General features: G+C 38.4%; 1 protein-coding gene across 10 annotated transcripts in view; it reads left to right on the top strand.

Annotated features, from left to right (window-relative positions):
* The window catches only part of tbc1d5 (TBC1 domain family, member 5), a 504,442-nt gene that overhangs the window by 277,990 nt on the left and 213,471 nt on the right, over positions 1-12,981 (top strand). For all 10 annotated transcript variants that reach the window (XM_048520185.2, XM_059638264.1, XM_059638253.1 and 7 more), the window contains 3 exons: positions 2,670-2,759; positions 2,851-2,925; positions 4,935-5,002. In XM_048520185.2, the coding sequence (XP_048376142.1) occupies positions 2,670-2,759; positions 2,851-2,925; positions 4,935-5,002 (233 nt within the window). The remainder of the gene's footprint in view (positions 1-2,669; positions 2,760-2,850; positions 2,926-4,934; positions 5,003-12,981) is intronic.

Genomic DNA, 12,981 nt, shown 5'->3' with positions numbered 1-12,981 from the left:
TTTGTGCTTCTATGCAAATAATTGCTGCTATAACAGGAACCTTTTTAGTTTAGTCACATAAACAAAGTTGCTGGAAAAACTCATCAGATCTGGCAGCATCTGTAAAGAAGAAAATCAGAGTTGACGTTTCAGGTCCGGTGACCCTATCTCAGAACTCTGAGGAAGAACTTCAAAATTCTGAGAAAGAGTCACCAAACCCGAAATGTTAACTTATTTATGCTCACAGATGTTGCCAGACCTGCTGAACTTTTCCAGCAACTTTGTTTTTGCTCCTGATTTACAGCATCTGCAGTTCTTTCGGTTTTTACCCTTTTTTTTAGTGTTCCATGATGGGAGTGCTTACTGAGATAATCCCCTGATTCCAGATTCTCCAACAAGGGAAGGCATCCTTCCTGCATCTAATGTCTTCAGTTTTGTTAAAAATTTTGTATATTTCAACAGAATCCCCTGTCATCCTTATAAATCGTACCGAATGGAGGCTGAGTCAAACCATTGCTCTATCAAGCCAATATTGGGTGTTTTATTACTTGGGCCATTATGTAGGAAGTAATAATGATGTATCAAATGTGGATTCTGCACCCCACCCACCCTGCCCCACCCCATCAAAATACTCTTTCAAGATTGTTTTAATTTAGTTTCTGCTAGCCTACAATAAATTTGCTAGAATAGTGATGTGAATATAAGCAAATTTGACTTTGTAACAGACCAGAAATATTGCAAAATGTGACTGGAAATTTGAATTTTTCATTTTATAATATTGAAATTATAACCTGCGGCAATGGCTATCTTTTGTGGTCACTTGTTTTTGAGATAATACAGAAACAGAATACATGGGATTAGAAAATCATTTTCATGAACTAAATCATTGTTAACATATAGTGGTTGAGAATTACAGCATTTGCTATTCTGAATGAGTAGCTTAAGTTAAATATGATGATCTAGTTTCCAAGAAAATTGTTCCTGTCTAATAATAATTTGAATCTGCTCATTGAGTTATGATCCTATCTTTGAAAATAAAAGCTTATTTGGCAAGAAATTATGTTTGTCACGTGCATGTTTTAACCTATAGAGTTAGTGTAATGGTGCCAATTGTCTACAGTTCCTATGCCAAAAACATTATTACCTCTCACGTACATAATACCATTTCTAATTTAAAGCATTTAAATTTTCTTTTATTAAAATGAAAAGTTCAAACATGTTCAGTAATTTAGCTTTTTTGAAGCTTAAGGAATTGATGACTCCAGTGTTACTGTTACGACATTTGTCCAACTGCGCGTTGTTGAATTCTGCCACACACCTAAAATCTTGTATTTCATTTCTTATATGTCATGAGAGACCAATACCCCACCAAAAAAAAATTGTATTTCAAATTTCTAAATGAAAAGTTCACACAAGCTGAAAAAAATTTAGACTTTTTCTGCAACATACAAGCTAAAAGTAACATTTCACAGGAGATAGTGGCGTAGTAGTCATGTAACTGGATCAGTACTCCAAAGACTAAGGGTAATGCTCCAGCAACATAGTTCAACTTCCACTATGGCAACTGGTAGAATTTAACTTCAGCGAAGGAGCACCTCATGAGATTTTCATAAAACTATTGCTGATGGTTATAAAACCATCTGGTTGAGGGAAGGAACACTCCTGTCCTTGTCTGTACTGCCAACAGGTGAGTCCAGACACAAAACACTGAAATGGCCGAGCAAGCCATTCGATTCAAGTACAGCTAAGCGGATAATAAATGCTAGCATTACCTGTGACATCCATATCCCATGAAGGAATAAAGAAAAATAAGGCACTTTTTCTTTCCTACTAAATTTTATTCCCCCCAGGTGGCTGTTCACTTAGTACATCTCCTTTAGAATCAGTGTTTACCACATCGTGCAGGGAGCAATTATAATTGCTAATCATAGTTAAATCTGAATGCACTAAGTAGCCATTGCAAATGGCCGTCGCATTGGACCCTGTAGTGCAGTGAAGATTTTAAAATAAACACAGCCTGAAACTGTGTCATAACCAAGAAAGCTGTCTTTCCTGTCAGTAATTCCATTCCAAGATCCTGACTGGTGTGCTAAGTTGGTTCTGCTGTTGCATTATTTCAAGGCAGGTTCTGCTGTTGCATTATTTCTAGCAGTGCTAGAAGTTCTGCTTATTTCGCCTGTATTCAAAGTAGGTGTAAAGACAATTCATTCAAATATGAATGTGCTAATAAATGAGTAGAGATGTGAGCAGAACCGCAATATAGTAAAAGACATTTTTGAATGACTATTTTATCCAGATTTTTAATTTTAAGAATATTATTCATATGATTAAATCGTGCTCTTGTTCTAACTCACCCAAGTTGTTTGTGTCATATATTTTTGTTTGTTAATGTGATTCTTTACTACTAGTGGACTTAACATCTCTTTATAAAATTTGGTTTCTGCTTAACCATATTTATATGGGTTAATCAAACTTATTGCTGTACGTGTAAATATATTTTTTGTAATGAACAAGCACAATAGATGTCTGGTTTCAGTCAGTTAAAGGTTTATTTTACCATTGTAATTTTTTAACTAATATTTGAGTGTTATCTTTCCTCCCTTCTGGATATGTTCTTTGCATCCCATTGAAAAGCAGTGATGCACTTTCTGCTTATTTTGCTCTAACTGTTAAAGTTTGCGTTCTTGCAGCTGTTCTTGGATGTTCTGCCTGAGGACAAAAAGCAGTGGCTTAATAAGATAACGGAATTAAGATCCCACTATGAACGGATAAAAGAAATTGTAAGTGACTTTGTATTTTTTTCATCCCGTTTCCATGTCTCTAAGTCTTTTTTTTTAAAAAAGTACCAGCTGGCATTTTGTCTCACCACAGCATATCACAAATCCTCGGAAAGCTGCTGGACAGCAAGATCTGGTTGTCAACAACCCACTTTCACAGGATGAGGGGGTGAGTATGACCAGATTTTTTTTATTGTCATTTAAAGTTTCAAAGATTGTTGGTAATCCAACAACAGCTTAACTATTTGATAAAAGCCAATAAAATGCATCTTTCAGTTAATACGTAAAACCAAATAATTGAGACTATATCTAGAATCTGCTGTCAAGGATGTAATAAATGTACACTTGGAAAATTGTGGTAGGATTAGGCATGAAGCTAAGGAAGAGAAATCATATTTCACAATTTCTTTTGAAGATATATCCCGGTTCCTCAGTGGTTCAGTCATTCGCACTACTGCATCATAGTGCCAGGGTCATGGGTTTGATTCCAGCCTTGGGTGGAGTTTGTGAGGAGTTTGCAAATCTTCATGTCAGTGTGGGTTTCTGCTGGGTGCTGCAATTTCCTCCCACAGATCAAAGATGTGCATGTTACATGGCCACGGTGAATTGTCCACCATGTCTAGGGATTTGCAGGCTATGTGGATTAGCCATTGTAAATGCAGGATTACAGGGATAGGGTAGGAGGTTGGGTCTGGGTTGGTTGCTATTAAGAGGGTCTTGATGGGCTGAATGACCTCTTTCCACACTCTAGGGATTCTATGATTCTACATCAAGAAGAATACAACCAGTGACAGTCTTAAAGATCCGGGGAACAGTCTCAGAATAAGAGGTTGACCATTTAGGATTGAGATAAGGGATCTGTTCATTCAAAGGGTAGTGGGTCTTTGGAATTCTTAAATCCAGAGGACTGTGGAGCCTCAGACATTGAATCTGTTCAAATCAAAGACTGATAGACTTTTGAGTATGAAGAAATATGATGATAATGCAGGAAAATTGTGTTGAGGTAGAAAATCCACCATCATGTGAATGCATCAAACGGTCTAGTCTTGCTCCTGTTTCCAGTGTTCCTATCGCTCCACCTCGAAGCCTAATCTTTCAGCAAGCCAATCTGTTGATTAGCAATTCATACTTACTGCAAAGTAGTCAAGATGTAGATGTCTTTGTGCAAAGTAAGCCTGTAAGTGGTTAATTTTGTATCACCCATAAGGATATTACTTTGACTTACAATGATGAGAAGTTGCAATGATTATTATGTAATTTATGTGGAATTAACCAAGGAACTGTGCAAGATGATTATTGTCCACACTGAAAAATTTATTGCACTATTTATATCTCCTCTAAGTCATTCTTTGTACCGTTTGTTGACTTGGAAGTACTTACTGAGAGAATTTATGTGGCCACCTTGTATCAATTGTTCTTTTTTTCCCTTTGATCTTGGGCTTTTGTTCATGTTTGTGGCTCAGGTGCAAGTTAGAAGGTAGGTTTAAGGAATTTCTTTGCTCACTGTGGAGATCCCCCTGGCAGAATTAGGTCTTAAGACTTTGGGCACAGATCAACTGGTTTTTCATCCATTCTAATTATAGTACAACTTCCACCCCCAAATGCCTGATATGCTTGGATGTATTTTTGTATGGCAGCTTTTCTATACTCGAGATGCTAGCTACAACTCATTGTATGTGAAGTGCGTGGTCTCATTTAAATTCGTCCCCCAAACACCCATTATCCTGCATGTTTTTGGTTTGCATTTTCCTACAAGCTGATTGACGAGTACAAGATATATCAGAGCCAATATAGAATTTTCCATATCTTCCAATATGAATTCCAAAAATTAATTATGGAAAATGAATTTTAAGAGGAATTTTTTTTCATTTTCTAAATCAAACACTTTTCCTGTATTGATAAAGCATTGTCATTTTTAAAGAAAATCATTTAATACAAGTTGTTTACAAGTGTTTGAGTAATTTGTTTAGCAAAACACTATTGCATCTCATTGCAATGTAATGTCAGGTTGTCTTGGTTTGGAAAAATCCAAGCATGCAGGGCTGAAGTCAGGTACATAATTCTGAAAATGGGAATAAACAGTTGTTGTACACAGTATCAGGTAACTGGTACACAGTAAAGCATGTGTTTTGGGGTTCTTTCTATTAATATTTATTGTCTGATTGTCTTTTTATCTAGAGTCTTTGGAACAAGTTTTTTCAGGATAAAGAACTTCGAGCAATGATTCACCAAGATGTAACTAGAACGTAGGTGCAAAATTAAATCTGAAAATAAACTATAAGATTCAAGCAAGATGTTAGACATTAGGATACTCACTTGTTTTCAATAAGTTGCAGGCCATCTTATTTATATTACGTGATTTGTCACATCTGCATAATTAACTGATACCCTTCGTAATAAAGTCCAAGAATTTCCAGGCAAGACTTTGTATAACATAGTATATTTAATATATCATGTGCATTTGTTTATATATATATATATATATATATATATGTATATATATATATAAAACTATATATATATCAATTTATAAGATTTTAATATTTAATACAATATGTTTTATGGGACCCTCTCTTAAAATGTGCTTAATGTTTTTGGACTGTTTTCTCCTGTTTCTAGGTTGCATATTCCTTTCAAGCATATAAAAAATAGTTTTGGGTACAGTAAGACTTTAAAACCATGATCAGTTTGTTTTATCAGTTGATCAGCAAGAGGTAGATTTTAAGGGGAATGAACTAATCTTCACTTTCATTAGAGTGAGAAAAAAATTCTTAGTTGCTTCTCATACTACATAGATTGCTTTGTTGCATACATTCACATTCAATTAATGGAAAAAAGTTCAAGCAGTAGCAAGTAAGCTGACTGATTCAGAGTCAATTGGTAAAACAATTGAACTGATGGACTGCCCCACTAATTCAAATTAAGTGTTTATTTTGTTTGTGTGCAACGTATCACAATGACTTAGTCTGTTATTAATAGGTATGATGTTATTCTGTTTTGCAGCTTGACAATAAGATAATATTTTCATTGTGTTCTGGAATAGTTAGACACAACAATATGGACAGCTAGGAGAGGGCAAATAATTTTGGAATAGAAAGTATTTAGAAACCTCAGCAATATTTTAACATGTCATTTATGACTCAGTAATCACACTCAAGCCCTCCACCTTCTGAATCCAAGCCCTATTCCAGAACCTTGAGCACAAAATAAAGGCAGATGCTCTCGTGCAGTATTCAAAGATAGCTGCACTGTTGAAGGTGCCATCTTCTGAATGTGCTGTGAAATCAATGCTGTGATAACATCTTCAGGTGGATCTAAAAATTCCATTGGCACCAAAGAAGTGGTGCACTCCCAGTCAATATTTGTCCTGCCATCAACGTCTAAAAATAATAAAACCCAAAAGAACTGCGGATGCTGTAAATCAAGAGCAAAAACAAAGTTGCTGGAAAGGCCAAGCAGTCTGGCCGCATCAGTGAAGGAAAAAACAGATTTACAGTTTCAGGTCCGGTGACCCTTCCTCAACTGATGGTGGCTGGGAAAACATCAGCTTATATTGCAGAAAATAGGGAGGTGGGTGGGATAGGGAGTAAACTATAGCATAGAGCCTAAAGAGAGAGAAGGAAAGTTGGACAGACAAAGAAGTTGATAACAATCAGTTTGGGAGGGTGAATAGTTGTTAATGGGGACTATTCGTGACTAATATTGGGCATGTGTACTGACAGGCTATGTGGTACAAGGCCTGGTGTGTGGGGTAGGGGGCTGGGACATGGGAGAGTTTAGACCCTAAAATTATTGAACTCTATATTGAGTCCGGAGGGCTGTAGGGTTCCCAAGTAGAAATGAGGTGAATGAGGTGTTGTTCCTCCAGTTTGCGTTGGGCTCTGCTGGAGCACTTCAGCAAGCTGGAGCCAGAGATGTTGGTCAGGGAGCAGGGTGGTGCATTAAGGTGGCAGGCAACAGGTGGCCCAGGGTCTTTATTGTCAGCAGAACGTAGATGTTCTGTGAAGCCGTCGCCAAGTCTACGCTTTGTTTCCCCAGTGTAGAGGAGACCACATTGTAAGCAGCAAATGCAGTAGACTAGATTCTTGGAAGTGCAGGTGATGCGTTGCTTCACCTGCAAGGTTCGTTTGGGCCCTAGGAAGCTGGAGAGGGAAGAGATAAACGGGCAGGTGTCGCACCTTCGCTGGTTACAGGAGAAGGTGCTGTCGGGCCGTGGGGGGTGGATGGTGTTGGGGGTGAAGGAAGTATGGACCAGGGTGTCCCAGAGGGAACAGTCTCTGTAGAAGGCAGACAAGAGAGGGGAGAGGAGGGGAATATGTTTCTGGTGGTGGCATCTTTCAGCAAGTGGCGGAAATGGCATCTGATGATCTGCGTGTGGATGCTGTTGGGACGGTAGGTGAGGATAAGGGGAACCCTATCGCTGTTGCTGGAAGGAAAAGAACAGGTGAGGGCGGACATGCAGGAGATGGGTCCGACCTGGTTGACCTGGTGGTCTAAAAATAATATCTGGTCATTATCACATTTCGGTTTGTGGAATTTATGCTGCATAATTATGATACTGTTTCTCTTACATATGCTATGTGTTTCATTGGCTGTAAGGCACTTTAGACTGTGTAACCTGTGAAAAGCACCATATAGATGCAAGTTTTATTATTGTTTCTGTAACGAAAAAGATGAGGGACGATATATATATGTGAGTGAAAAGCAATGATGCTTGTAATTATACCTTTTGCTATTGGTAGGTTTTGGTGCAGATTCAATCATCTTCAGAAAGTGCATTAAACTGAGAGGAAGTTTCTAGAATTCTGAAGGTATTTTGATGTCATTGTTCTTTCATATCCAAGTCAGCATAGTTTTTTTTATTTGGAGAAGTACTTGTGTAGCATTCCCATAATCCCACTTTTTCTTCTAATTTGTACTGATCACAGAAGTGAAGGTGTTGCTGATATAGCATTACTAACTTCCTACTGTGCATCATGCATACAGATAGTGCTTACTATGGCACAACATAACAATGATGAAGAGATTGGAATATGAGTGGTGTGATTGCCAGTTTGAACTTCAGTTTCCACAGCATCTGTGATTAGACATTTATAGATGGTGGAATGCTTTGAGAAACAAGTGCCCATTGGTTGCAAAGTGCCCAGTTCTATTCTTACATTGAAATGTTGTTATGCACTGCCGAAATCAATCTTTCGGTGACTGTTGATCACCTCAGTGGTTTGATGATTTAGACTTAGCATTAGAGTTACAATTGAATGCTGGCCCTTACATAGTTGTGATGGTCATTAGATTCACTTAGGCAATATAATTGTGAGCTGCCACTTGTGACCCCAGATCTGATATTGTACATGTATAAATATGCAAATTGTAAGCAGAAGGACACCATTTGGCCCTTCACATCTGCTGTGCCATTCACTAAGATGGCAACTATTCCAATGACACTTTATTTTGATATTTTTGCAAAATGGCAACTCAAAAAAAATGAAAATGCTCAAAATCTGATTTCTATTTAATACTGTGCAGTTATGGAATAATTGTATGTCAAAAATGCACATTTATGTACAAGCAGTCAGAACACCACTTTCCTGCCCACCCAGAATTCCTTGACTCCTTTATTAGTCAAAAGTAGATAAATCTCTGCCTTTGAAACTGTTCAATGACCTTGCCTCCACTGCTAGCTGGAGGAGAGAGTTCCAAAGACACACGCAACTCAGAGGAAAAATGCCCTTATCTCTGCGTAATGAGGTGATCCCTCATTCTTAAACTGTGTCCCTAATACTAATACCTCTTACAAGAAGAAGCATCCTGTCAGTCCCCTCATGATCTTATATTTCAATGAATATTATGCCTTATTCTTCTAGCTTCCAATGATTACAGATCCAACCTTACAAATATTTCTTCATAGAAACCGATAGAACAAAGCAAAGTCCTTTGGCCCTCCAAGCCTGCGACAACAACATTTTGCCCCTTCCATATTAGAACTGTCTCCACTTACAGGATCTGTATCCTTCTCTTCTCTTCCTATTTTGTATTCGTCCAGGTGCTTCTTGAATGCCCTATCATGTCTGCTTCCACCACCGCCTCTGGCAGCGCATTCCAGGCACACACTGCCCTTTAAGTGAGAAAACCTTCCTCTCACATCTCTTTTAAACTTGTGCCCCTGCACCTTGAATCTGTGTCCCATACTAATTGACCCCTCCACCCTGGGAAAGCAGACTCCTACTTTCCACTCTATCCATGCTATTCACAATCTTATAAACTTGTACCAGGTCACCCCTCAGTCTCCTGTGTTGCAGTGAAAACAAACCCAGTCGATCCAACCTTTCTTCATAGCTAAAATCCCCTGTACCAGGCATCCTGATAAACTTTTTCTGTTACCTCTCCAAAGCATCCACATCCTTCTGGTAGTGTGGTGATGAGACCTACACACAATACTCCAAGTGTAGTCTAACTAAAGTTCTATAAAGCTGCAGCATTACTTGCCTATTTTGATACTCAAAGCCCCTTCCGATGAAGGCAAGCACGCCTTCGGCCTTTTTGACTATCTTATCTACCTACGCTGCCACCAACAATGATCTGTGGACCTGCACAATCAAATCCCTCTGTATGTTAATATTCCTAAGGGTTCTGTCTTTCACTGTATAATTTCCACCTGTACTTGACCTTCCAAAATGTATCACTTCATATTTGCCCAAATTAAACTCCACTTCTACTTTTCTGCCCATGCTTCCGAATGATCTATGTCCTGCTGTATCCTCTGACAATCCTCCTCACTGTCTGAAACTCCACCATTCTTTGTATTTTCCACCGATTTACTAATTGGACCATCTTCGATTTCCTGCAAATCAGTTACATAGACCATGAATGGCAGAGGTCCCAGCATTGAACCTATGGTACACGACTAGCCACAACCCTCCATTTCAAAAAGCATCCTTCCACTGTTACCCTCTATCTCCTATGACTAAGCCAGTTCTGTATCAATCTTGCCAGTTCACCTCTGATACCATGTGACTTGACATTTTGTACCAGTCTGCCATGTAGACAATATCATCCACTTTTCCTTCATCAATCATCTTCGGCACCTGCTCAAAAACTCAATCAAGTTAGTGAGGCATGAACTCCCCAACATAAAACCATGCTATCGCTAATAAGGCAGTTTGTTTCTAAATGCATACAGATCTTGCCCAAAAATCTTTTTCAATAATTTCCCTACCACCGACATAAGACTCACAGATCTGTAATTCCCTGGATTGTCCCTGCTACCCTTCTTAAGCAGTGGCACAACATTGGCTATTTTCCTGTCCTCTGCAACCACAGCTTGGCCACAGATGGTCCAATGACGTCTGTCAATGCTCCAGCAATTTGTTTTCTTGCCTCCTTCAATATTCCGGGATAGATCCCATCAGGCCCTGGGGGCTTATCTACCTTAATACTTCTTAAGGAACACAACACTTCTTTATTTTTAATAGTAGATTGGCTTAGAAATTCGACACTCCCTTCCCTGAGATCATCCTCCACCAAGTCCGTCTCCAGTGAATACCAGCACTCAGTATTCCTTTAGGATTTCACCTACCTCCTCTGGCTCCACACACAATTTCCCTCCTCTGTCCTTGAGTGGGCCAACCTTTTCCCTTTCTTATTTTTTATATACTTAGAAAAACCCTTGGAATTCTCCTTAATCCTGTTTGATAACAGCTTTTCATGACCCCTTTTAGCCCTTCTAATTCCTTGTTTAAATTCTTTCCTACTTATATACTTAAAGGGTTTCATCAGTTTCCATTCTCCTAGACCTTTCGTATGCTTCCTTTTTTCTTTTTGACCAAGTTCATAACATCCCTTGTCATCCAAGGTTCATGTAACTTGCTATACCTATCCTTCATTCTCACAGGAACCTACTGCGCGTGAACTCTTATCAACTGCTGTTTAAAATACTCCCGCATGTCTGACGTAGCTGGTTGAGGTTAAATCCACCTCCATTCAAAATTCTCTAGGTCCTGCATTCTATTATTGTAGTTTGCCTTCCCCCAGTATAACACCTTCACCCAAGGACTGCTGCTACCCCTATCCGTGGGTTTCTTAAAACTCATGGCTTTATGGTCACTACTCCCGAAATGCTCCCCCGTTGAAACTTCACACATCTGGCTGTGCTCATTTCCCAAAACCAGGCCCAGTATAACCCCTTGATAACAAAGTGTGGAGCTTTGTTTTTAAATCAGTCCTTCTGTGATATTTCTTAACCCACTATCCACTTAAGTTTGTTTATAATTCTTTTGGAACAGCAGTTTATTTTATCAAATACAAAATGTCATTCCAGAGTAAAGTAAAGGATCAATATGCGAATAATTATTCTGTTAGTGCACACTGTCAAATAAAAGTCAGATTCTGGGCTTGACCTCTGGTTTTCTTTCATTTCAGTTGTCATTTTGCAAAAATATTAAAATAAAGAGCTATGTAACAACTCTTCATTGATTTTCATTGTGTCATGTGCATATGTAAGTTATATATTTTTGATCTCAAATTAACAGCACTCTTCATCTTGACTTATTTTGTATAATTAGAGGTAAGCAGTTCTCGTTGAAGTGAATTATATTGGCATAACTGCATTTTCTGCACACAAACACAGATAGGAGATTCTGAGGACATACTTGTAAGTTAAGTAAGGCGCATGATAAATGACAATGTAGCCTGTTTATGCATATTAATGTCATCTATGGCACAGGCTGCCATCTAGTGTAGTAAATACTGTCTTGTTTACATATTCGAAGGTGAATCATACCAATTTCCAATTTTATTCTACAAAAGTTGTAGCTCTGCTGACAAAAAGTAATTTTTTTTTAAAGTTATCAGTTCAGGTCCAGAGGTATGGCCTTGCTAACTCAACAAGTAAACTGAATCTTTCATGTTTCTCCATCCTTAGATTTTAGGTTGCATGTCTGTTTACTAACTGAATAAACATTGTTAGTAAGCCAGTGTGAATATGTCTAAGCAGATTATGTTACATTTTGTATTAGTATGTCTTTCTCATAGTTGCTCAGTATGCTAGAGAATACCGTGCTTCACAGTAATAGGTAGTCATTTATGTTACACTGATAACAGTTCAGGTTTTATTTTCTGTTAAATGGTTTTCTGTGATTTGTGCTGATGCTTTGGTGCACCTCTCCATTATTCTCTGAAATGCATAATCAGGTGGACAAAGTAGATTAAACAAATAACATAGACCTTTGAGTATCTTTGTCAGAATGCAGTCAAATCATTCACCAAAAGCTGTTGGAGGAGTTGTTACTACCCATTCTCCATTACTGTTTTGCCACAGCTCAGTTCAAGTTTCACAAGAAACCTGTGGCTTCTGACCTCTTGCAACCTTACTGCCAGAGAAGGTAAAAGAGAAACTGCTTTCAATAACAAGATACCAGTAGATTTAAAATGGCCACAAAGATAGAGATAAAACTGAAGTCAATGGAAAAATCTTCCAATGGTTGTAGAAGTGCTTGTGATTGGCCTATTGACCTTCAACCACTTTATTAGTGTCTTTGTTAACCATAGGATCAGACATAATTGGACAGTTCACTGATTCTACGGTGATGTTGGTATACAGTGATCTGCTCATTGACAAATGTTTCAGGAATGAAACTGCCAATACCAAACTTCCACAAATAACAAGGAAGTGCCATCTCTAAAAACTGCCTCAACTAATTAATTGTAATCTGGATTGATCTTTTCTATATTCAAGCCTTTCTCATCAATGATCAGGACTACACTGTGAAAGGCACAGTTTCAAAATTTGCAGATGATGCACAACTTAGAAGTGTTGTGACCTGTGAGCAGAATAGCGAAAGACTTCAAAACGACATAGACTGGTGGAATGATAGGTATGCGCCGAAGGAAATTTAATGCAGTGAAGCATCATGTGATGCATTTAGGTAGGGCAAATAAGAAGAGGCAGTATACAAAAAAAGTGTGCAGGAGCAAAGGGACATGTGGATCTATGTGCAGTTGAAACAAAATAATTTAAGGCAGAGCAGTCTGAGGAAACCATTATTGGAATACAAAAGATCATGGGCTTCATAATTAGATGTGGAGATGCCGGTGTTGGACTGGAGTGGATAAAGTCAAAAATTGCACAACACCAGGTTATAGTCCAACAGATTTGTTTGGAATTGCAAGCTTTTGGAGCTCAGCCCCTTCGTCAGGTGTAGGAGCTCTGCTCCGAAAGCTTGTGATT

This window comes from Stegostoma tigrinum, chromosome 2 (genome assembly GCF_030684315.1).
Source record: "Stegostoma tigrinum isolate sSteTig4 chromosome 2, sSteTig4.hap1, whole genome shotgun sequence".
Taxonomy (NCBI): domain Eukaryota; kingdom Metazoa; phylum Chordata; class Chondrichthyes; order Orectolobiformes; family Stegostomatidae; genus Stegostoma; species Stegostoma tigrinum.
Note: the sequence above shows the minus strand (reverse complement) of the source record. Positions and strands in the feature narration are given on the sequence as shown.